This window comes from Oncorhynchus kisutch, linkage group LG15 (genome assembly GCF_002021735.2).
Source record: "Oncorhynchus kisutch isolate 150728-3 linkage group LG15, Okis_V2, whole genome shotgun sequence".
In the NCBI taxonomy this organism is placed as follows: domain Eukaryota; kingdom Metazoa; phylum Chordata; class Actinopteri; order Salmoniformes; family Salmonidae; genus Oncorhynchus; species Oncorhynchus kisutch.
In genome coordinates, this window is record NC_034188.2 from 60,912,548 (window position 1) to 60,936,097 (window position 23,550).

The window sequence follows — 23,550 nt, forward strand, 5'->3', positions numbered from 1 at the left end:
AAGCCTACTGATCGTAACAGTTTGTTGAGGGCTGATCGTTGTCACCCACTTCCCTTGAAAATTTGACAGAAATTTGGCTGAGACGCAAAGAAAGTTCAAGGAGAGGGGCTACAAGAATGATCAGATTAATATTGCCATTGAGAAAATTCAAAACATGACCTTTTTCAAGGTCAGTCTCGCAAAAAGACGCATTCTTGCGTTCTACCTGCTATTCAAAGTGCTCTGAACAAATTAAGGGAATTGTTCAAACACCCACAAACAGGGAAATCGCACCCAATAAAAGGTGTTATTACATGCTCCACTAAGGCAGTTATTTATCTTATAACTTGTCCTTGTGGTAAAAATGATGTAGGTAAAACAAAGCTCAAATTAAAAGTACGTATCTCAGAGCATCGTAGCACCATTAGGTGTAAAAACTTTACTTACCCAGTTGCGGCCCACTTCTTGGAGGCAGGCCACTCGGTTTTGTCTCTGCGTTATATTGGCATCGAACATGTCACCCTCCCTAGGAGAGGGGGTGACCTTGATAATTTATTGTTAAAACGAGAGGCTGCCTGGATCTTTAATTTAAAGACCCTTGCTCCCTTCGGTCTCAACTTAAGACTTTGATCTGAAGCCATTCTTGTGATTATTGTGACTTTGCCATTGTAATTGTTTGTAAGCTATTGTAGTCAACTTGATCATATGCTATCCATTTGTTGTTTGTATGCTGTTCTTTGTATGCCATTTTAATATTTGATTATTAACCAATATTAGGCCACTCTTGGCCATGATTACAGACACCTGTGTCTTTTGACACTATACGAGTCATCCCGCAGTGTTTGATTACACCCTGATGAAGACAGCTTGGCTATCGAAACGTTGGACATTACATTTTTGCATCTGAGCTCCTAGAGTGTGCGGCTCTCCTTTATTTTCAAGTTTACTCCACTAGCCAGCACCTCGCCTAATAGGTGTTCCACTCCGCTAGCCAGCACCTCTAGCCAGCACCTCGCCTAAATAGGTGTTCCACTCCGCTAGCCAGCACCTCGCCTAAATAGGTGTTCCACTCCGCTAGCCAGCACCTCTAGCCAGCACCTCGCCTAATAGGTGTTCTACTCCGCTAGCCAGCACCTCTAGCCAGCACCTCGCCTAATAGGTGTTCTACTCCGCCAGCCAGCACCTCGTCTTAATGAGTTTCTTTTTCTTCTAGTTGGAACAGAAAGTTGACAGACAAGGTGTATTTTCCAGGTTTTATTTTTGTAAAGAAAGAAAATGCAGGGTCCTGCTTTCATCTGAACAAATGGTTGACACCTGGAGAAGAAAAGACAGAATATCCGACATTAGGACACCATCCCTAACCCTACCAGAATCAGTTTGTGAATTATACACAACATACAGTAGCTTAGCTAAATGCGCAACAGTCTAGAAACATCCTCAGTGTCAATTCCGCCACCAGTATATTGTCTGACTCAAATGGCAGCCCATTGCAAATACACTGTAGTGCTTTTGAACGGAGCCCTATGGGTCCTGGTCAAAAGTAGTGCAAAATTAAGGGAATGTAGTGCCATTTGAGACACACATATTTGATCAATTCAGATTCAGGAAGCCCTTCTCAGACAAATGCCTCGATGTCTTCAACTGAAGAGACACGCTGTTCTGGGGAACTGAACCCAGAGACACAGAACGTGAACCTGACCCAGTGACCCCAGACAGGCTGTGTCCCATTCAGACTCGTCATCGTATCATCACAGAAGGGAAGCGTAAACTAAACAAACTGTGTATCCCACTCTGAGATGGACGCTTTGAGGGAGCATTTTAAAACCAGACAATCATGGGGAGTCCTTTCACTACCACAAGCCTTCTCCACAATTAACACTTCATCAATCTAGATTTAAAAATGATCTCCCAGATTTCATTTGTGGTGTTCCCCAACCATGCAAATTTTGAGCCACTGGTTAAATTTGGGTCCTGAGGCAAAACCAGTTGAGACTGATTTACAGTACATTTCTACTATACGGTGGCTGGGTTAGTGTTAGGGTATAGTACCTGTCTACTATACGGTGGCTGGGTTAGTGTTAGGGTATAGTACCTGTCTATGCGGTGGGTACAGGAGTCGGTGGCATGGCTGCTGGGGCTTCTGGCTTGGCCCCCTTCTGCTCAGACACAGGGGTGGAGGGGATAGTCTCGTCTTTGGGCTCCACAATGCTCACATGGTCTGGCAGAGGCTTCTTGGGGCCGATCTTACCACTGGGGTCCCATGGTAACATGATTTTCACCTTGATGCCCAGCACACCTGATAGACAAAAACACATATATGACCACATCAGTTCCCTCTACCCAACAGTTACGCAGAACCATGAAGCATGTAGAATAGAGTATGAGGGTTAGCCTGTGTGTAGAGTAGCAAGAAAGAGGCTGATCATAATATAACTAGACTTAATAGACTTAGTAATTCCTGGCCCTTCTCAGACAAATGCCTCGATGTCTTCAATTGAAAAGAAACGCTGCTCTGGGGAACTGAACCCAGAGAAACAGAACGTGTCCCTGACCCAGTGACCGCAGAGACAAACCGTGTCCATTCCGACTCGTCATCGTATCATCACCGAAGGAAAACATTTCATCTTCATAAGCAACAGGCCAAAAATTATACTGTTGATGACTCACCTTGACAGAGCAGAATAATCTAGGGGTAGGGTATAGGGGTTGATTTAGTATTCACCGTCTAACCATTAGTAGTATTGTCTAGAGGTGGGGTATAGGGGTTGACTTGGGACTCTCTGTTTAGGGGTAGGGTAGTAGTGTCTAGGGGTTGATTTGGTACTCACCCTGTCGGAGCAGGACGTGGCGTACAGCAGTGTCTACATAGTAGTTGACTGGGTCTCCACTGTGGATCATCAGGCCATCAACAAATTTCATTGACTTGGCCCTCTGACCCCTCAGCTTCCCAGAAACTACCACTTCACAACCCTTAGAGCCACTCTCCATGATGAACCTCAGCACACCATAGCAAGCCCTGGAAGAGGGATAGAAGGAGGAAAGGGATGGAAAGAGGGATGGTGAAGGTGGAGAAAAGGCAGCGGGTGGGGGAGGGCGAGAGAGGATGAAGGGGAGGGGGGTGTAAGTGAGAAAGAAAATAGTTTTAATACTCATGGCAACTATGAGAGCACATCTAACATTATGAGCACTTTTGCTGGCCCTTCTCAGACAAATGCCTCGATGTCTTCAACTGAAGAGACACGCTGCTCTGAGGAACTGAACCCAGAGACACAGAACGTGTCCCTGACCCAGTGACCGCAGAGACTGACTGTCCCATTCCGACTCGTCATCGTATCATCACCGAAGGGAGACATTCTACTTCATATCATGAGAAAGTTCAAGAAAGTGGACTGTAACAGCAGGGGTATGTTCTGCTCAATGGATTCCTAGAGACACTCATGTTAGCATGCTAAGCTAACCAGGGGCTGCCTAAGATAAATATAGAACCTGCTTACCTTCCCAAATCCTAACCTGTACCATTACAGAGTGAAACCTGCTCCATTACAGGTTAATGCACAACTGACCATGAAGCAGTGTCTAGGTGCAACATGTTAGAGCTCACAGGCCAGGGTTCGTCTTACCTACGTACAGCCAGTCCTCCCAGCAACTTGTAGCGCAGGGATTCAGCCTGAGCAATGGCACACAGACCACGTGTTGCAACCTTCTCAGCATACAGCTAGAGGGAGAGAGTGGGGAAGTTAACCTTCTACACATACAGAGAGCGGGAGAGGCTACACAGCCTAAGGTTTGAGAGCTTGGTGTGGCTGCTGCAGTGTGATCGCCACGGGACCATCACAGCAGAGAAGTGTAGCCTCACGATTCACGTTCTTAAAATTGTTGTGGAAATAGTATCTAGAACGCCGACTACTTCATACGTCGCTGACTACCTTCTTCTTACCCAACTAGCAACCACACTACCTACCAAGAAAACATCTGAATCCACACATTTCCTATACTGGATTGAGTCCTTCTCAGACAAATGCCTCGATGTCTTCAACTGAAGAGACACGCTGCTCTGGGGAACTGAACCCAGAGACACAGAACGTGTCCCTGACCCAGTGACCGCAGAGACAAACCGTGTCCATTCCGACTCGTCATCGTATCATCACTGAAGGAAAGTGGTTCCTGGTTAACAGTCTGGTGCAAAGGCAAAGCTAGAGCTTCTCCAGTCATAGACTACCTTCAGACACACACTTGAGGTTGGTTGTTGTAAGATTATGAACACATTTAAAATCATCCCCAATGTGGAATTCACGCTTGTTTAAATTTAAACTTCCCAATCATATTCCTCTGTCCTCCAGAAGCCAAACCTCTTCTGAACCACAGTTGTCAGCTCCTTGATGTCGGGGTTATGGAGTATGTCTAATGTTTACACATAAGCAGCTGTAGTGTGTCCGGTGGATGCATGTCAGTAGTGTGCGATTACCTCCACGTTGCCCTCGGGGAAGCCAAACCTCTTCTGAACAACAGCGGTCAGCTCCCGGATGCGACGGCCCTTCTCTCCCAGAACATTCTGGGTCCTGAAACAACAATAATCCATTTCTACATGTGCTTTGTATGCAATCAGTGTATTTTGTCTTTCTGAAAGCTCCAGCCGTATTTAACAGGTTTTTAATATTTAAAAATGTTTGAGTTAGTAAACGTAGATTAGTTTGAATGGTGGAGGACAGTAGCTGGAAGGCGCCAGTGTTCTCATTATGATGAACACTTTGGCAAAATGGCCCTTTCTAAAGCAGACCACTTTCACCAACCCTAACCCACCATATCTCTAACTCGCCACCTAAACAAGATTTTTTGTGTTGAGCAGTTGCACACGAGACAGTCTGATTTGCACATGTCTCCGTGGACTAAAATACCACTGTCCAAGAAGGGGAGTGTGGCTAAGATGCACAAGAAACATCTCACTCCAAAATGTTTGGTTATGGTGATTTAAGTTAATGCATTCAACTATTAGTCGTTTATCGTTCTCATTATGGGAGTTGACACGTTGTTTGCAGAGCTCACAAAACATGCTACACTTGTGAGAAACATGATTTATTTAATTCCATTCACAAGTTGTCAATTTATTGTATTTTGTTTGAAGCGCTACTGTCAATGTCGAGTAAGAACACGCACATGATTACACATAGAAGTAGGCCCAGGCTACCTGACCTGTGCCGAAATGTAGGCCATAAATGTGGCCATCTGCGAATGTCTGATAGTTAAGACAATCCGAAATACTCACCACCACTAATGAGCTGCGGAGCTTCTCAAAGTAATGTTCTTCACCTCAAAACTAAATCTGTTTTCGAATCCATTGAGGAACTATTGTCATTCTCATTGCATCAGAAAAATATTTACAGGTCTCTCCCTTTTGATAACCACTCATCATGAAAGAGAAAAATGTAAAGCTCTGATCTGGTATTTTATGATGTTTCGACTGGATTACTTCTTATTCCTTTCACAAATAGCCTACAGCGGTGTCTGTCCACTAGCACCTTCTGGTGAACAGTCGATACAATGTTTCAAGTTCTTTCAGAAATGCCATGAATAGCCAATGTGATTTATAGGATATTTTCTGCCAGCATTCTGTAATGTTTTTATTTATTTCCTTTATGTAGGCTACTTTTTAACATAGTTGGCAATAAGTTACTTTTAGATTTCAATTAGATATAACTTTGATTAACCAAATGATGATTTTGAGAGAAAGACCATAATAAAAATGGTTGCCGACCTATTACCGGCAACTTCAGGAGCATAATGGCAGAATCTGCGGGGCCGGCAGCAGGATGGTCGGGAACAGGGTTCTTAATTATTTAATCAAACAGCATGCTTAAAGCATCAGACAACCTCAGTAGATAGTTGATTTTATTAAAAGACATGGGGTGTGTCTATATGGTCAACATTCACCGCAGAGCCAGACAGATTACCAGGACATGTACTGCGAGCATGCGCTGACCAACTAGCAAGTGTCTTGACTGACACTTTCAACCTCTCCCTGTCCGAGTCTAATACCACCATGTTTTAAGCAGACCACCATAGTGCCTGTGCCCAAGAACACTGAGGTAACCTGCCTAAATGACTACCGACCCGTAGCACTCACGTCTGTAACCATGAAGTGCTTTGAAAGGCAGGTCATGGCTCACATTAACACCATTATCCCAGAAACCCTAGACCTACTCCAATTTGCATACCACCCAACAGATCCACAGATGATGCAATATACAGTGGGGCAAAAAAAAGTATTTAGTCAGCCACCAATTGTGCAAGTTCTCCCACTTAAAAAGACGAGGCCTGTAATTTATCATAGGTACACAAAATGAGGGGGGGGGGGAAATCCAGAAAATCACACTGTAGGATTTTTTATGAATTTATTTGCAAATTATGGTGGAAAATAAGTATTTGGTCAATAACAAAAGTTTCTCAATACTTTGTTGCATCACTGCCTGGTATGACAACAGCTCGGACTCCGTCCGCAGGGCACTACAGAGGGAAGTGTGAACAGTCCAGTACATCACTGGGGCCAAGCTTCCTGCCATCCAGGACCTCTATACCAGTGTCAGAGCTTCTATCTCCAATCCATAAGACTCCTGAACACCTAATCAAATGGTTACCCATACTATTTGCATTGCCCCCCACACCGCTGCTACTGTTATCAATGAGCCACCTCACATAGACTCTGTACCCCCTGTATATTGTCATTTTACTGGTGCTCTTTAATTACCTCTTACTTTTATTTCTTATCCATATTTTTTATTACTGCATTGTTGGCTCATATGTAAGCATTTCACTGTAAGGTTGTTGTATTAGGTGCATGTGACAATTTGATTTGGAAATACAACCAAGTTCTATTTTAGCACCTGCATTCCTTAGTACTTGTTAGCATTTTGTAATCATTATGGGACATACTTTCGGCTTGCGGTTGGGGGGAGAAATTGTCCCCTTGTGTGCACTACCGGTAATACAGTATATTTCGGCATGGCATGGTATAAAAATCTGGATACCGACCAATCCCACCCCTTACACAAATTAATTCTACTACCAACAATAAACCTTTTAAAGCCTGAATAACACCACTAGCTACCAACATACCAGTAACGTTACCTTGTGGCCAGGATTATGATCTCGGTCCTGGTCGGAGTCACACGCACCTCCACACCGGAATACCCATCCTCCGCAAGCTCGCGCGTCAGGAACTCGTTCAGCTCGGCTTTGAAGATTCCGTCCGCGACAAACTAACGAAGGATAACACCAAGTTGTAGGGAACATGCTTGTAGTCACATAGCCACTAGTGAGCGTGCATCAGGTAGCATCATTGGCTAACAAGTTACAGAGCTGGCGAACTGTAACGTTAGCGCCAAAGTTAAAATAAAGTATCCTGCCACCTGTGTGACTTTAACATTAGCCAACTAGACTCTGACCACTAATCTACACATCACTTCAACAATCAGAGTTGCAACTAAATTATTTTAATGGTGATTTTCTGGTTATGCTTACTCGCTAGCACGGTATAAAAGGCAACCCGTGACACGTTCACTAGCGGAGTGAGGATTCCTGTACCCGTAGCTAGCATCTGTGGTAATCCTCTTTAGTCTAGGGGACGAGGACGCCGATCAATAATACAACCAACTCCGTATTCATACTGCTAACACATGGCATCCGAATTTGCTACAAATGCATCCGCTATAAAGAGCATTTTGAGACGAAATGTGAACTGACCTTCCTCTTCTTTGAGATTTGCACAGCCATCTTACTGGAGGCCGCTGACAGGAAAGAATTTGTTAAGGAACCGGAAGTATATTTATACCAAGAATTGCGTATTCCGTCGACACTTGATGACGATGTGTTAGGAGCTTTCAAAAAAAATAATACTAGTAGCTACCGTTAGCTAAACAACGAACGTTAACTTCGTTGGAAATGGCAGCACATCTCAAAAAGCGAGTTTACGAACAATTATCAGAAGTTGTCCAGGTTGGTAGACCATGATTACGGAAAAAAAACGAAACATTCACCTTTAACCAACGTTGTTCTTTCAATAATAGCAAGCCAGCTAGCTAACGTTAGATTGCGTCTGAGTGTTTCGTAGCTCGTAACGAGTTGTTGATAACATCAGGCATCCTCTTTTATTAACTTTAGCTAGATATAGATATTATATTGGCCTCATAGAAAAGCTGGGTCACAGGGATCTGAGCAAATGGCCAGTGGTAGCTAGTTATGCTGGCTGGTGTACAATTGCAATCTTGTTCTAGCCTGAGTGCCAGTCTGTTTCTGTTATGATCATGCAAAGGACAGCAATATAGTGGGGAAGAGCACAAATCGATCTGGGCTAGCTTTGTCTAGATCTTAGCTATAGTTCGATCCCTACAGCTTTAGATATGCCGTTTTGCTATCCAGATCCGTATCATCTCATATCACAAAATGAAAAAGAAAAGGTAATCAATTGTCTCTGTTGATCAACAGCTTCCCCAAGAGGAGGCTCCAGCCAAGAAGCTCCGTCTGACCAAACCAAGTAAGTCTGCAGCGCTGCACATTGACCTGTGTAAGGCCCCCAACCCCACTGATGCCTTGTAGTACCTGCTGCACTTTGCCCGCAGCTCCGTGGAGGCAGAGAGTGTGGAAGGGGTGGTACGCATACTGCTGGAACACTACTACAAGGTATGGTGTCTTGGCTTTAATCATTTCATCTCTCCTTCCATCCCTCCATCTTCTCCTTCTGTCCTTTCTTTTCTCTTTCTATCTATCCTTCATCTCTCTCCCTTCTCTTCCTCCTGGGACACTATTACAAAGTAAAGCAGCCCTCCTATCCCTAGCTGCTCTTAGCAATGTGGGTGTATTTACATACACTAGCGTTGCTTTCAGTTGTATTGGGTTGCACAAAAACAGTCAGCGGAAAGACAGAAGTTCAATAAAATATAATCTCAACGTACTGTTCCAACATACTCTCTGCTTACCTTATGTCAAAATAAAAGTCCTGCACATGCGCCATATGTGGACAAAAAAGGAATAACTTGTGGGGGACTTTTATTTTGACATGAGAAATGCAGATTAGAAGTGGGTCTTCAACAGACCCACGTTTGGAAAGTCTGTTTAGTAATACAATCTTTTAGATATTTTGTCAAATTCCCCCTGTCATAATGACCAACCTTCCTGCCCACCGGCACAGTAAGTAGAAATGGAATTGTATTTAAATTCTGGCTTCCCGCAAACTGTTTTTGTGCAACCCAATACAATTGAAAGCAACGCTAGTGTATGGAAATAGGCCCGCGTTGCCAAGAGCAGCTATCCTCTCCCCTCCTTCCATGGTCCCTCCTTTCTCCCCTTCTACTTTTATCCTTTCTGCCTCTCCTTCTTCCATCCCTTCTTTCCCTCACCTTGCTCCTGTCTCTTGCTCCTGAATCTCTCTCATACCTCTTTTTCATCCCTCTCACTCATCCGCCCCTCTCGCATCGATCTCTCTCATCCCTCTTGCTCATCCTCCTCTCTCAGCACCTGTCAGACACATATTTAGCGTGAGGAATAAATGCCTGCAACTCCTGAGTTGCCTGGGAAATGTGGACACGCCCCTAAATAAAGACGGACAGGTATTGGTTCCAGCTATGATTGGGGGCGGTGCTTCAGGTGTGTATATTTATTTGCTTTAACCAGGGTAGTTGAGTCAACAACAAAAAATATTCACTGCATTACATGTTTATACTTAATTTAACCAGACTAGTCCCCTCATCACATCACCATGTCTGTGAGAGATGTGTGTGGGATGTGCACAAGTAGTGTGTTATCAGTGACTATTTTCCACTCTCCCTTCCAGGGGTGTCTGGCGGAGTGTGTGTGAGAGATGCACAGAGTGTCATCAGTGACTACTTTTCCAACCAGGACCCAAGGGTGCGCACGGCGGCCATCAAAGCCATGGTATGACCTCACTTGCTCCTGTTATGTCCCAATATACATACAGTTGAAGTCGGAAGTTTATATACACCTTAGCCAAATACATTTAAACTCAGTTTGTCACTAAACCTAGTAAAAAATTCCCTGTTTTAGGTCAGTTAGTATTACCGCTGTATTTTAAGAATGTGAAATGTCAGAATAATAGTAGAGAGGGATTTATTTCAGCTTTTATTTCTTTCATCACATTCCCAGTGGGTCAGAAGTTTACATGCACTCAATTAGTATTTGGTAGCATTGCCTTTAAATTGTTTAACTTGGGTCAACTGTTTTCGGGTAGCCTTCCACAAGCTTCCCACAATAACTCGGGGGAATTTTGGCCCATTCCTCCTGACCGAGCTGGTGTAACTGAGTCAGGTTTGTAGGCCTCCTTGCTCGCACACACTTTTTCAGTTCTGCCCACAAATGGGGCAAGCCATTTTGCCACAACTTTGGAAGTATGCTTGGGGTCATTGTCCACTTGGAAGACCCATTTGCAACCAAGCTTTAACTTCCTGACTGATGTCTTGAGATGTTGCTTCAATATATCCACACAATTTTGCTTCCTCATGATGCCATCTATTTTCTGAAGTGCACAAGTCCCTCCTGCAGCAAAGCACCCCCACAACATGATGCTGCCACCCCCGTGCTTCACGGTTGGGATGGTGTTCTTCGGCTTGCAAGCCTCCCCCTTTTTCCTCCAAACATAACAATGGTCATTATGGCCAAACAGTTCTATTTTTGTTTCATCAGACCAAAAGACATTGCTCCAAAAAGTACAGTCTTTGTCCTCGTATGCAGTTGCAAACCGTAGTCTGGCTTTTTTATGGTGGTTTTTGAGCAGTGGCTTCTTCCTTGCTGAGTGGCCTTTCAGGTTATGTTGATATAGGACTTGTTTTACTGTGGATATAGATACTTTTGTACCGGTATCCTCCAGCATCTTCACAAGGTCCTTTGCTGTTGTTCTGGGATTGATTCGCACTTTTCGCACCAAAGTACGTTCATCTCTAGGAGACAGAAAGCGTCTCCTTCCTGAGCGGTTTGACAGCTGTGTGGTCCCTTGGTGTTTATACTTGCGTACTATTGTTTGTAGAGATGAACAGATTTCTCCCAAGGATGAACCAGACTTGTGGAGGTCTACAATTTATTTTCTGGGTTCTTGGCTGATTTCTTTTGATTTTCCCATTATGCCAAGCATAGAGGCACTGAGTTTGAAGGTAGGCCTTGAAATACATCCACAGGTACACCTCCAATTGGCTCAAATTATGTAAATGAGCCTATCAGAAGCATCTAAAGCCATGACATAATGTTCTAGAATTGTCCAGGCTGTTTAAAGGCACAGTCAACTTAGTGTATGTAAACTTCTGACCCACTGGAATTGTGATACAGTGAAATAATCTGTCTGTAAACAATTGCTGGGAAAATTACTTGTGTTATGCACAAAGTAGATAAGAGCACCAAATCCATGATGTATTGTGGGTAAATTGTGACTGACAGGCTGATCTACAAATAATAATGAGTGCTTATTTGTGATGTAAGTCAATTTGTAGATCAGTCAGTCAGCAGTCGCCTGAAATGTTGGCTGCAATGTCAGACAAGCCCAACACTACACACTGAACACAAACTCACTGATGAAAACAGCTGTGCGATGGTGACTAAAGGTGTCATCTGCCTATCCCGTCGTCCAATGAGAAAGTCCGCCTGGTCGACGACTCGTTTAGGAAGATCAGTCACGTGGTCTCTGATGGATCCTGGGTAGTCAGGGTGCAGGCCGCCAAAACACTGGTGAGTGTACACACACACACACACACAAACCATTCTTTCACATCTTACTTTTCAGATAGTCATGGCTCTCCTTTCCTCCCACTCCTCTCATCCCTCTCCTCTCTTCCTCAGAGTAACATGTTGCAAGTCAGTCCTCACTTCCTTGAGCAGACTCTGGACAAGAAACTGATGTCAGACCTCAGGGTACGTACAGTGTGTGTGTGTAAAATGTCTCTTCAGAGGAAGCATACAGCATTTTATTTGTCATTTATTTCTAATAACGTATATTTCAGAGGAAATATACGGCTCACAAGAAGGCCAAGGAGCTCTTTGTAATCTAGATGTAATGTAATACAGTATATACTGTATGTAATGTAATCTGTATGTAGTGTGATCTATACATATTGTCATCTACACTGAAAAAAATAAACAGTCCGTTCAATGTTTCATGAGCTGACATATAAGATCCCAGAACTATTCCATATATATGCACAAAGCTTATTTCTCAAAAGAAATGTGCACAAGTTTGTTTACATACCTGTTAAAGCATTTCTCCTTTGTCAAGATAATTTATCCACCAAATGTGAAGTCCAAGATGGACAAAGGGGGCGTTGTTGGGGCTGTGTTTCTGGACCTAAGGAAGGCTTTTGATACTGTTAACCATGAGATTCTCATCTCAAAATTGTCCAAGTTCAACTTTTCCCCCGATGCCTTGAGATGGATGAAATCATACCTTGAAGGCAGAACTCAGTGTGTCAGAGTGAGCAATGAGCTGTCGCCCACTCTTAGCTATGATGTGGGTGTGCCCCAGGGTCAATACTGGGGCCCCTCCTGTTCAGCCTGTACATTAATGATCTGCCTTCTGTCTGTACTGGGTCTGAAGTTCAAATGTATGCAGATGATACAGTGATATATGTGCATGCAAAGAGCAAACAACAAGCTGCACAAGAACTCACTACTGTAATGGTCCAGGTTACAAAGTGACTCATATTTGCATCTCAATGTGAAATTCTGAAAATAAATGCAGTTGACAGTGAGAGGACATTTCTTTTTTTGCTGCGTTTATAATATATATGTACGTGTGTGTTATCTATATTTCAGAGGAAACGTACTGCTCATGAGCGGGCCAAGGAGCTCTATGCGTCTGGTGAGTTCTCCTCGGGGAGGAAATGGGCTGATGATGCTCCCAAGGAGAAGGTGGACACCTCCGCTGTCAACCTGATCGCCTCCGGGGCCTGCGGAGCCTTTGTACACGGACTGGAGGACGAGATGTACGGTAAGTGCGTGTGTATCGGCAAGGGTGTGTGTCAGTGTTTGTGTTTGGGGGATGCCTCTGTGTGTGGTGTAATGTTTATTTAATTTTCTCCCATGTAAAGGCTGTTAGAGGGAGAGAGAGTGTTGTGTGTGTGTGTGTGTAAATGATAATGTGCCTGTGTGTTTTTTATCTGTAGAGGTGCGTATTGCTGCTGTGGATGCCTTCTCTGCTCTCCCCAATCATCTGCCAGCTTTGCTGAGATGTGCCTGGACTTCCTGGTTGACATGTTTAACGATGAGATTGAGGCGGTCAGGCTGCAGTCCATCCACGTCCTCAGACAGATCTCTACTAACACCCTGAGAGAAGACCAGCTGGATACTGTACTGGCTGTACTAGAGGTAATACACACACCAACACAGATATGGAGACATACATACACACACACGCAGATTCTCACATGCACGCACCAACACACACACGCATGCGCACACACATACTTTTCACACTTACAAGGTGAAAGAAGAACATTTCTAAATGATACATTTTTATTTTTATGGATAATAATAAACAATTGAAATGTGTAACCTGCGTAGGACTCGTCTCGTGACATCAGAGAGGCGCTACATGAGTTGCTGTGTTTCACCAATGTGTCGACTAAAGAGTGTATCCAACTGGCTCTGCTGGAGCTGCTGAAAAATCTCACCAAGTACCCCACTGACCGCAACTCTGTCTGGAAGTAAGCCTGTGTGTGTGTGTGTCAATTTGCAAGTGATTCAATAAAAAGCTTTTACAAGTCAACACTCTCTCTTTCTGTCTCTTTATCTTCATTGCTATCTTCCTCTTCATCTCTCCCCCTCTCAATCTCTCTAGGTGTCTAAAGTTTCTAGGTTGTCGTCATCCTACCCTGGTATTACCGCTGGTTCCAGAGCTGCTCAGTACTCACCCTTACTTCCACACCCCTGAACCAGACATGGACGGCCCTGCCTGTATCCTACACACACACACACACACCCCTATACCTATTGTGTGGTCCTGACCTAGCGTAACAGATATTGCAGTGTTGGTGCTGGTGTTCAACGCAGCTCAGTCTTGTCCCACCATGACAGCTCTGTTCTCAGACCACACCTTTAGACATTACACCTGCCTACGGGACAGCCTCTCTCACCTAGTACCTCCTCTCAGGGTAAGACACACACACACACCCCTTTCAGACAGTAGACCCATGCTGAGACCCACTGTGTTGTAATGTATGTGTGTGTGTAGTTACCAGGGAGGAAGCAGGCCCCAGGTGGGAGTGGTATAGAAGGTTCCAGGAGTGTGGAGTCTGCTCAACTGTTCCTCCAACAGAGTCTGAGCAGAGTTAGCACCATACAAAACCTACAGGACCCCGGGGCTCAGGACCTGCTAAACTTGACTATCAGGTACATATACACACACACACATACTATCAAATCATTAAAAACACATTTTGAAGTGACTTTTGTGTGTGTGTGTCTCAGAGATCTACAGAGACTGGGGGAGCTACAGACAGAGCTGACAGGGGCTGCTGACTTTTTTGCCACCTACCTCCGCTGCCAACTACTGCTCACCAAGGTGTCTCTCTGGGTAGACAGATTTGAAATGGAAGGGATACAGGCAGTTGGGCGATATGGGTAGAAGGGGGATTGAACCCCGGTCTCCAGTGGGAAGAGGAGCACATACACTGAGTGTACAAAGCATTAGGAACACCTTCCTAATATTGAGTTGCATCCCCTTTTGCCCTCAGAACAGCCTCAATTCATTGGGCATGGACTCTACAAGGTGTCGAAAGCGTTCCACAGGGATGTTAGCCCATGTTGACTCCAATGTGTCCCACAGTTGTCAAGTTGGCTGGATGTCCTTTGGGTGGTGAACCATTCTAGATACACACAGGAAACTGTTGAGTGTGAAAAACCCAGCAGCGTTGCCGTTCTTGACACACACAAACCGGTGAACCTGGCACTTACTACCATATCCCGTTTAAAGACACATCTTTTGTCTTCCCCATTCACCATCTGAAAGGCACACATACACAATCCATATCTCAATTGTCTCAAGGCTTAACAATCCTTCTTTAACCTGTCTCCTCCCCTTCATCTACACTGATTGAAGTGGATTTAACAAGTGACATCAACAAGGGTCACCTGGTCAGTCTGTCAAGGAAAGAGCAAGTGTTTTGTAAACTCAGTGTGTATGTGTCTTCAGCCGGTGGCGTTAACCCTAGACAGTAATGTGATATGCAGAACTTTGTGTATATAATGTCATGTTGTGTGTGTGTGTGTGTGTGTGTGTGTGTGTGTGTGTGTTTGTAGATGCTGGAGGAGACGTATAAACTGGTGTTCCTATATAATGGTCTGGAGAACAGACAGGTGGCCACCATACACCATGTCAGACTACAGGCTAAGGCCTTACAGCGAGTTCTGACTGCCCGTACTAGGCGAGGGTTAGTACACACACAAACACCGTCCATGTCTATAACTGTCAAGCAGCTCAACCCCTCTCATCTCTGCAGAGTAGAACCTCTCATCAGTGTCTGTGAGAAGTTCCTTCAGGAGGTGGAATCCTTTGAGGTATATTATCTCTTTTTTTTTATCATCATTTCATCTACCAATTATTTTATCTATTTTATTTCATAAACATTTGATATCGTTGAAAACAAAAAAGACAGAATATTTGTCCTATAAAAGAAGCAGGAACTGATGCATTTGTAATTAATTGGGCAACTGAATTGTTGTTTTAATTTATCGCCACATGGTGGCAACATTGACCTTGCAGAAAGCACACCCTTTTCTTTTGGTATTCTGATGAATCCTAACCTCTATGCCTCCAGGCTGTTTGTGGTGGAGCTGCCCCACCTCCAGGAAAGTTTTGTGGGGAAGCTGTTGGATGTGAGTCCCAGGCTGTCGGCCTGCAAGCCTGGAGAACTGGTCAAGATTCTTCAGACCACACTGAGACAGAGTGGCTTCTTAAAACTTCAATTTCCTAAACAGGTACACAGAACACATACATACACACACAGGTATTTGACCCAAGTGTGGTTTGTATTGGTTGGCAGGTCCAGCGTGCATCAGCGACCATCATTGAGCCGACAGGAGAGTCTGACAACCCGCTGCGTTTCACCTCTGGCCTGGTGGTGGCGCTAGACATCGACGCTACGCTGGAGCACGAACAAGACCCCCACAACACAAAGTACAGGTACACAACCTGTTATATAAGGTCTCTGGTACACAACCCGTGGCTGCGTTCCGATTCTCCAAACTTCTCCTAAAATGTGCACTCATACACTCACCCTCATGGATTTAAAAGGAATTACCTGGAATATGGTGTTAACTCCCTCCAGCCATGCTTGCACCAATCCAACGTACATGCACATTTCTGGGTGAAGGGTAGAGAATCAGAATGGAGCCTTTGTTCAGGACCCTAGCGGTATATAACCTGTGCCATCTCCTCTCTCCTGCTCATGGATGAAGTGTTGGTCCCAGTTGTAATAGTTTGCTTTGTCTTACACACACACACACACACACAGTCTCATGTGATTCAGCCTAAACCTGGAGACTTCAGGAGTCCTGGACCACACCGCCACCGCCTCATCACACAGGTCTACTTGTCTCACTGCGCATGGACTGGTGAGGACACACACTGTCTCACAGCACATGGACTAGTGGGGGCACACCCACACGCATTTTACCTGTCTCACTCTGCATGGACGGGTGAGGACACAAATTTACCCCGGCCCTTTCTCTCTATCTTTCTCTCAAAGGTGTATTAGATCGAAGTGAGGCTGCTGCTGGCCTACAGCTCATCTTGTCTCTAAGACAGCGTGGAGCGACAGCAGCATTGAAGGCCTCCAGCCAGCAGAGGGTGCCACTGAGGGAACCATTCCCTTCAGCAAACCTGTCAAGGTCTTCATCATGCCCAAACCTGCCTGCCGCTGACAAACACACCTCTTTAAACATCCATCTCCCTTTCCCTATCCTCTTCCTCTAGTCTTTTCTATCTTGTCTGTTGTCTTCTCCCTCTCCCACCCCTGACCTGCTTCTCCTCAGCCATTGGTGCAGACCTCAAAGCTGGTCCTTCCTTACTGTGTTCATTTTTACAAAACAATATATTTGTTAGTGGCTGGCTGACTAGCTGACTGGCCTTTATTCTCAACTAGAATGAGAATGCGTCCCAAATAGGTCCCTATTCCATATATAGTGCACTACTTTTGACTACTGTAAAGGGAATAGGGTGCCATTTGGAATTCCGCACGAGACTAAGCCAGAGTATCACTGAGGTCACCTGTCTGATCTATGTGTTGCTATTCCTAGTTGCTATAGTTAAGGACAAACTTTTTTTGAATGACAATAAATGAAACCAGATGGTATGATTTCATCAGCAGGTAGAGGGGAAGACGCCACCCACCTTGGCTCCCTGGCCAACCAGGTTGTTGTATTCTGTGATGGCCTTCACGGTCTGCAGCACCCTCAGTTCCACTCCTCTCTGTCACACGAAGTCCACAGTTGAGGAAGGGACCTTTTTAAAGAGAGCGTGTTCAACATTGCAGCTGACTTTAAAAGACAAATTCCACCCGAAAACTATCATTTTGTTTTTGTTTCATTAATCCATTGTTGACATAGTCTCAACTTGATTGCTGACAAGCGAGAAAAAAAAATCAAGATACGTAACATTTCCAAATACATAAATAATTCCCTTATGATGCAATTTGTATCATATTTTGCTGCGGGGATGATTTCTGTATTTTGAAAGTTAAATCAAATAAAAACAATTGTGTCTTCACATGCGCCGAATACAACAGGTTACACCTTACAGTGAAATGCTTACAAGCCCTTAACCAACAATGCAGTTTTAAGAAACCCCCCCCCCCAAAAAAAGTAAGAGATGAGCAGCAAATAACAACAGCGGGTCTATATACAGGAGGTACAGGTACAGAGTCAATGTGCGGGGGCACTGGTGTCGAGGTAATTGAGGTAATATGCACATGTAGGTAGAGTTATTAAAGTGACTGCATAGATAGAGTATCAGCAGCGTAGAAGAGGGTGTGGGGGAAGGGCAATGCAAATAGTCTGGGTTGACATTTGACTAGCTGTTCAGGAGTCTTATGGCTTGGGGGTAGAAGCTATTTAGAAGCCTCTTGGACCTAGACTTGGCACTCCGGTACCGCTTGCCGTGTGGTAGCAGAAAGAACAGTCTATGACTAGGGTGGCTGGAGTCTGACCATTTTTAGGGCCTTCCTCTGACACCACCTGGTATAGAAGTCCTGGGTGGCAGGAAGCTTGACCCCGGTGATGTACCGCAGCCGGAGGCCGAGCAGTTGCCATACCAGGCAGTGATGCAACCCGTCAGGATGCTCTCGATGGTGCAGCTGTAAAACCTTTTGAGGATCTGAGGACCCATGCAAAATCTTTTCAGTCTCCTGAGGGGGAATAGGTTTTGTCGTGCCCTCTTCACAACTGTCTTGGGGTGCTTGGACCATGTTAGTTTGCTGGTGATGTGGACACCAATGAACTTGAAGCTCTCCACTTGCTCCACTACAGCCCAGTCGATAAGAATGGGGGTGCTCGGTCCTCCTTTTCCTGTAGTCCACAATCATCTCCTTTGTCTTGATCACGTTGAGGGAGAGGTTGTTGTCCTTGCACCACAAGGTCAGGTCTATGACCTCCCTATAGGCTGTCTCATCATTGTTGGTGATCAGGCCTACCACTGTTGTGTCATTGGCAAACTTAATGATGGTGTTGGAGTCGTGCCTGGCCGTGCAATCAGGATCCAGTTGCAGAGAGAGGTGTTTAGTCCCAGGGTCCTTAGCTTAGTGATGAGCTTTCAGGGCACTATGGCGTTGAACTCTGAGCTATAGTCAATGAATAGCATTCTCACATAGGTGTTCCTTTTATCCAGGTGTGAAAGGGCAGTGTGGAGTGCAATAGAGATGGCATCATCTGTGGATCTGTTGGTGCGATATGCAAATTGGAGAGGGTCTAGGGTTTCTGGGATAATGGTGGTGATGTGAGCCATGACCAGCCTTTTCAAAGCATTTCATGGCTACAAACGTGAGTGCTACGGGTCGATAGTCATTTAGGTAGGTTACTTTAGTGTTCTTGGGCACAGGGACTATGGTGGTCTGCTTGAAACATGTTGGTATTACAGACAGGGAGAGGTTGAAAATGTCAGTGAAGACACTTGCCAGTTGGTCAGCGCATGCTCAGAGTACACATCCTGGTAACCCATCTGGCCCTGCGGCCTTGTGAATAGACACACCCCTGACCTGTTTAAAGGTCTTACTCACATCGGCTGCGGAGAGCGTGATCACACAGTTGTCCAGAACAGCTGGTGCTTTCATGCATGTTTCAGTGTTACTTGCCTAGAAGTTATTTAGCTCGTCTGGTAGGCTCGTGTCAATGGGCAACTCTCGGCTGTGCTTCCCTTTTGTAGTCTGTAATAGTTTGCAAGCCCTACCACATCCGACTGGCGTCGGAGCCGGTGTAGTACGATTCGATCTTAGTCTTGTATTGATGCTTTGCCTGTTTGATGGTCCGTCGGAGGGCATAGCGGGATTTCTTATAAGCTTCCGGATTAGAGTCCCGCTACTTGAAAGCGGCAGTTCTAGCCTTTAGCTCAGTGCGAATGTTGCCTGTAATCCATGGCTTCTGGTTGGGGTATGTACGTACAGTCGTCCAAATAAGCCCAAGAAGTGGGGAATTTTTGTATGGAGGTCAATGAGTTTTGAATTTGGTCAACAAAAAATGGAATTGCTCATTTGCCACGTGAGGCTTATTTGATTGTAAGTCATTTTTGTAATGTTTAGGTTGTTACGAATGCAGTGATAAGTGGACGCCTGTGGCATATCGGCAACTTACCCAAAAGGACCCAAGAGGACTCATCATGGATTTAATCCATTTTAGCATGGACATTGCCATTTGAAGGCTTCCAACATGTTAAAGTAGTCAACTGGGTGGGGATTCCTATGAGTTGGGGAAAAAAAATCTGTCAATGAAGAAACATATTGTACTACTTTATAAAGGAGATTGCCATTGAGGCAATGTCTATTGCTGTCAGATGCTATAATGGCACAGAAACAAAGATAAGTCCTCTATATATCTCTATGGGCTATTATTCACACGTATCTGCGCTCTCATTGGTTAGAATAGTTCCACCTACCTTCCATCTTTGAGGACATTTATTTCCATTGTTAGATTGGTCATTCTAATATCTTGTCAATATAATAAACATTTTTGGGGTAAATGTGTATGGCTAGGGAAAGTCTGTGTGTATGGGACATACCTGCAGTGCCTCACTCATGCCCTGCCCGATGACCAGCGTCTCCACCCCCTTCTGAAGTACCTCCTCCAGATCTGCAGGCTGCACTCCAGGGTGATGCTACACACAAAGTGTGTAGTGACATTATTGTGTGTAGTGACATTATCATCAAATAAGGTGCAGCCCATGTCCATCTCTATGTGCTGTCCGTCCTAGAAGCCACACCTTGTAGGAAGAGGAGCAGCCCTTCACCTTCATGTGTCTACAGGAAAGGGAAGCGATCTCTGGTGACGACATAGGGCATGTGTTGTGTCTCAGGTGCTGTAGGCACATTTGGAAACAAATGCAGCGTTTTTAATCTAAAAAGTGGCCTAGCAACAGGAGGCTTGCCGGTTTTGAATCCCAACAGAAACATCTGCTGGGGAATAAGCCAGGAACCGGAGGGTACTATCCATGGCTCACAGGGGCTGCCCTGCTCGAACATCTCCAATCCAATCTTTCAGACGGGTTGTCAACTTGAGAGCAATGCTGCAAGAAATATGGATATATAAAGTATTCTAATAAAACATAAGCATATCTAGTGAGAAACATTTCTAAAGTTGAATCCCTATGAACTATTAGATCGTATCTGTTCACGTGACCATGTAAACAAACTGGTGAACTGTAGCAAGTGCACGCAAACAAGTTTAAAAACCCTAACAAATAGACGAACGTATCGCTCAGATGTCACTTTGCTATCATTTACTACAGGTTTCTGTTGGTATTAATTTTATGTCCGTCAGGCGTGATTGCTACTTTTCCTTACTAGTTCTCGTTCCCTCCCAACCTGACTAAAGAGTTTTATACCTTAACCAAAGCATGTCGTTTCCAATGGGAACAAATAAACCATAGTGGGCAGAACAAGCAAGGAGGGGGGCAGAGCCAAGCACGAGCTTGCGAGATCTTATTGGCGCGTTCTAGCATCTGCATATTTCCGCATTTGCACTCCTTCTAAACGCGATTTTAAAAAAAACTTTTGCAAAGGGTAAAGTTTAAAAACCGTAGTCCACTCTGTTCATAAAACCGTAATGAGATCAAATGTTTCATCGATGAGAACATTTGCAGAATTTCGGCCAAAATCCATCTTCTCCCACTCCCCGGCATTGGGCTTCCTCTCGCAACCATATTTGGTAGTGCGTGGAATCACCAAGCGGATGCTTCACATTTAACCATCCAGGGAAATATCTGCCTCATTGTTGTGGCCTGACTGCTACTTCCGTGAAGGGGTGGGTGTGTACCGAATCGTTGTCAAGTTGCTGATGCTGCAGCGTTGTGGAACTTTGCAGACAGAAATGTCATGACTCGAGCTGATGTGATCGCTTATTACATATACCAGAGAAGTATATATGTTCTATATCATAGATATCTGAACGTTGGCCAACGTTGTCTCCTGCTGAAAGTGGCCATGATAAAATGTGGACTGGCTAATGGATAAATGTATTAACTCAACGTTTGAAGCAAGAGCTGTTTGTCCCACCGAGTTCATCCAATAACCACGTATTTTATACACGTTTTTTCTACATGGACTTTTATGTTGTGTGTGTGTGAGTCCCTCCCATTTTCTAAAAGGCTATACTGCCTTTAGGTTCCCATTCCTCCTGTTGTCACTGTAACCTGTCCAAATGGGAATAATGATGTTGCAAATGCATTTGATAAGAACAAATATTTAATTTGGTTTATCCACATTAATATATGCATCACAATCTGGCTTCTGGGCCCAGAAAGCCTATTTCTAGACTAAAAAGGACTTCTCCACACCGCATACGCCACATATAAAAATAACAGTTCTGGGTCTTTATATAAATAATGGGGCCAATGTGTGACATTTGGATCAAGATATCAAAATGGTTTGAAACTAAAATAAAAATTATTTTCAAGCAGTTCCATGTGTATTTAGAGTAATAAAAGTATATGCAAATTGGCCCATAACTCCACCTATACAACAACATTGGACTATAATCCTTTAAGCAGGGTTCATAAAGAACCCTGCAAGTCAAATTCAAGGACTTTCAGGGACTTTTTCAAGCGATTAATTGTAATTTTCAAGGACCTCCAATTGTACATATAGGGTCTAAAATGTACTGAACAAAAATACAAACACAACAATTTCAAAGATTTTACTGTGTTACAGTTCTAATAAGGAAATTAGTAAATTGATTAGGCCCTAATCTATGGACTTCACATGACTGGGCTGGGGTGCAGTGATGGGTCAGGCCCAGCCAATCAGAGTTTTTTCCCCACAAAAGGGCTTTATTAGACATGTAAACTCCTCTGAAGAAGCCGGATGTGGAGGTCTTGGGCTGGCATGGTTACACGTGGTCTGCGGTTGTGAGGTCGGTTAAACGTACTGCCAAATTCTCTAAAACAATGTTGGAGGTGGCTTATGGGAGAGAAATGAACATTAAATTCCCTGGCAACAGCTCTGCTGGACATTCTTGCAGCCAGCGTGCCAATTGCACACACTCTCAAAACATCTGTGGCATTGTGTTGTGTGACAAAACTTCACATTTTATAGTAGCCTTTTGTCCCCAGCACAAGGTGCACCTGTGTAATGATTATGCCTGACCTCCTGTCAGGTCGATGGATTATCTTGGTGAAGGAGAAATGCTCACTAAAAGGGAGGTAAACAAATTTGTGAGAAATAAGCTTTTTGTGCGTATGGAACATTTCTGGGATCTTTTATATCAGCTCATGGAACATGGGTCCAACACTTCACATGTTGCATTCATATTTATGTTCATTGTAGAACCCCTCCCTCCAAAATGCAAAAAGTAGGCCATTGCCACTTTGAGAATAATGCATTTTTTTAGGCCTTGCCAATGCATTAATATTCAAAATATTATTACATAAACTAAATTGATAATGTAGACATTGCATGACTAAATAAATTGGATGCATGCATGGTGATTTTTCTGTAGGCTGTGGCCTGATGCAGGGACACATACTAAATCCCAAAATAGGGGTAGCATTAATCTCACCATCTGTTTTTATAATGAGAATGTAGACTACTTCAAGCCCCTTGTATTGTTTAAAATTGCAGGTGTAATATGGAAAACAATGTATTCGTCATTTCATTACCAGATCATATTACATTGCCACTAGGTTATGTAATTTGTCATTATATCCAGAATGAATAGGAATAGCAATGGGTTTTGCACAATAATCTATCCTACACAATTTCACACAGACTGTGTCCAATCCAAGGCACAAAAACATGAACTCATTACCTTAATGCTTTCTCTGTTGAATCTAAGGAGAACCTGCTGTAAATCAAGCAGACAACAGATGATCAACATCAACTCGCT

General features: G+C 44.1%; 4 protein-coding genes and 4 non-coding genes across 10 annotated transcripts; 2 read left to right on the top strand and 6 right to left on the bottom strand.

The window, feature by feature from the left end:
- Positions 1-1,218: 1,218 nt before the first annotated feature.
- LOC109905623 (40S ribosomal protein S3) lies at positions 1,219-7,821 on the bottom strand. The gene is made up of 7 exons (XM_020503108.2): positions 7,717-7,821; positions 7,102-7,232; positions 4,445-4,538; positions 3,600-3,694; positions 2,808-2,995; positions 2,072-2,275; positions 1,219-1,293 (listed from the first exon to the last, which is right to left on the bottom strand). Exons 1-6 carry the CDS (start codon positions 7,744-7,746, stop codon positions 2,076-2,078), a joined length of 738 nt encoding a protein of 245 aa, XP_020358697.1. The 5' UTR covers positions 7,747-7,821; the 3' UTR covers positions 1,219-1,293; positions 2,072-2,075.
- On the bottom strand, positions 1,590-1,736 carry LOC116353752 (small nucleolar RNA SNORD15). Its single transcript, XR_004203249.1, has one exon. It is a non-coding gene; the product is annotated as a small nucleolar RNA SNORD15 (small nucleolar RNA).
- On the bottom strand, positions 2,443-2,590 carry LOC116353739 (small nucleolar RNA SNORD15). The gene has a single exon (XR_004203236.1). It is a non-coding gene; the product is annotated as a small nucleolar RNA SNORD15 (small nucleolar RNA).
- LOC116353738 (small nucleolar RNA SNORD15) lies at positions 3,178-3,324 on the bottom strand. The gene has a single exon (XR_004203235.1). It is a non-coding gene; the product is annotated as a small nucleolar RNA SNORD15 (small nucleolar RNA).
- LOC116353737 (small nucleolar RNA SNORD15) lies at positions 3,985-4,132 on the bottom strand. The gene has a single exon (XR_004203234.1). It is a non-coding gene; the product is annotated as a small nucleolar RNA SNORD15 (small nucleolar RNA).
- LOC109905624 (integrator complex subunit 4-like) lies at positions 7,745-11,669 on the top strand. Of its 3 annotated transcripts, none has more exons than XM_020503111.2 (6): positions 7,745-7,968; positions 8,458-8,506; positions 8,569-8,652; positions 9,484-9,615; positions 9,803-9,903; positions 11,557-11,669. In XM_020503111.2, exons 1-6 carry the CDS (start codon positions 7,915-7,917, stop codon positions 11,572-11,574), a joined length of 438 nt encoding a protein of 145 aa, XP_020358700.1. In that variant the 5' UTR covers positions 7,745-7,914; the 3' UTR covers positions 11,575-11,669. The 3 variants fall into 3 exon arrangements, with proteins under 3 accessions (XP_020358700.1, XP_020358699.1, XP_031646550.1); XM_020503110.2 differs by having other exon boundaries at positions 7,800-7,968; positions 11,455-11,575; XM_031790690.1 differs by lacking the exon at positions 9,484-9,615 and having other exon boundaries at positions 7,800-7,968; positions 11,455-11,575.
- LOC109904816 (integrator complex subunit 4-like protein 2) lies at positions 11,575-17,532 on the top strand (the record flags this gene model as incomplete). Its single annotated transcript, XM_031790691.1, is given in 14 exon segments — positions 11,575-11,700; positions 11,812-11,883; positions 12,781-12,955; positions 13,131-13,166; positions 13,169-13,332; positions 13,528-13,670; positions 13,805-14,117; positions 14,198-14,355; positions 14,434-14,527; positions 15,265-15,522; positions 15,783-15,840; positions 16,008-16,147; positions 16,479-16,578; positions 16,713-17,532. Coding segments are annotated over 7 exon segments (882 nt in total), but the record flags the coding sequence as incomplete, so codon positions are not given.
- LOC109904818 (mth938 domain-containing protein-like) lies at positions 17,327-20,503 on the bottom strand. Its single transcript, XM_020501949.1, has 3 exons — positions 20,432-20,503; positions 20,231-20,326; positions 17,327-17,434 (listed from the first exon to the last, which is right to left on the bottom strand). Exons 1-3 carry the CDS (start codon positions 20,501-20,503, stop codon positions 17,327-17,329), a joined length of 276 nt encoding a protein of 91 aa, XP_020357538.1.
- Positions 20,504-23,550: the final 3,047 nt, after the last annotated feature.

Bases quoted from the DNA above. Each gene is read 5' to 3' on its own strand.
- LOC109905624 (XM_020503110.2), top strand. From the start codon at position 7,915: ATGGCAGCACATCTCAAAAAGCGAGTTTACGAACAATTATCAGAAGTT. The intron at 8,507-8,568 runs GTAAGTCTGCAG...GATGCCTTGTAG, and splicing joins GCTCCGTCTGACCAAACCAA to TACCTGCTGCACTTTGCCCG. The intron at 8,653-9,483 runs GTATGGTGTCTT...CTCCTCTCTCAG, and splicing joins TGCTGGAACACTACTACAAG to CACCTGTCAGACACATATTT.
- LOC109904818 (XM_020501949.1), bottom strand. From the start codon at position 20,503: ATGTCGTCACCAGAGATCGCTTCCCTTTCCTGTAGACACATGAAGGTG. The intron at 20,327-20,431 runs GTGTGGCTTCTA...CTTTGTGTGTAG, and splicing joins GCTGCTCCTCTTCCTACAAG to CATCACCCTGGAGTGCAGCC. The intron at 17,435-20,230 runs GTATGTCCCATA...TTCGTGTGACAG, and splicing joins GCATGAGTGAGGCACTGCAG to AGAGGAGTGGAACTGAGGGT.
- LOC109905623 (XM_020503108.2), bottom strand. From the start codon at position 7,746: ATGGCTGTGCAAATCTCAAAGAAGAGGAAG. The intron at 2,996-3,599 runs GTAAGACGAACC...TCCCTCTTCCAG, and splicing joins GGAGGACTGGCTGTACGTAG to GGCTTGCTATGGTGTGCTGA. The intron at 2,276-2,807 runs GTGAGTACCAAA...TTTGTCTATCAG, and splicing joins CCACGTCCTGCTCCGACAGG to GTGTGCTGGGCATCAAGGTG.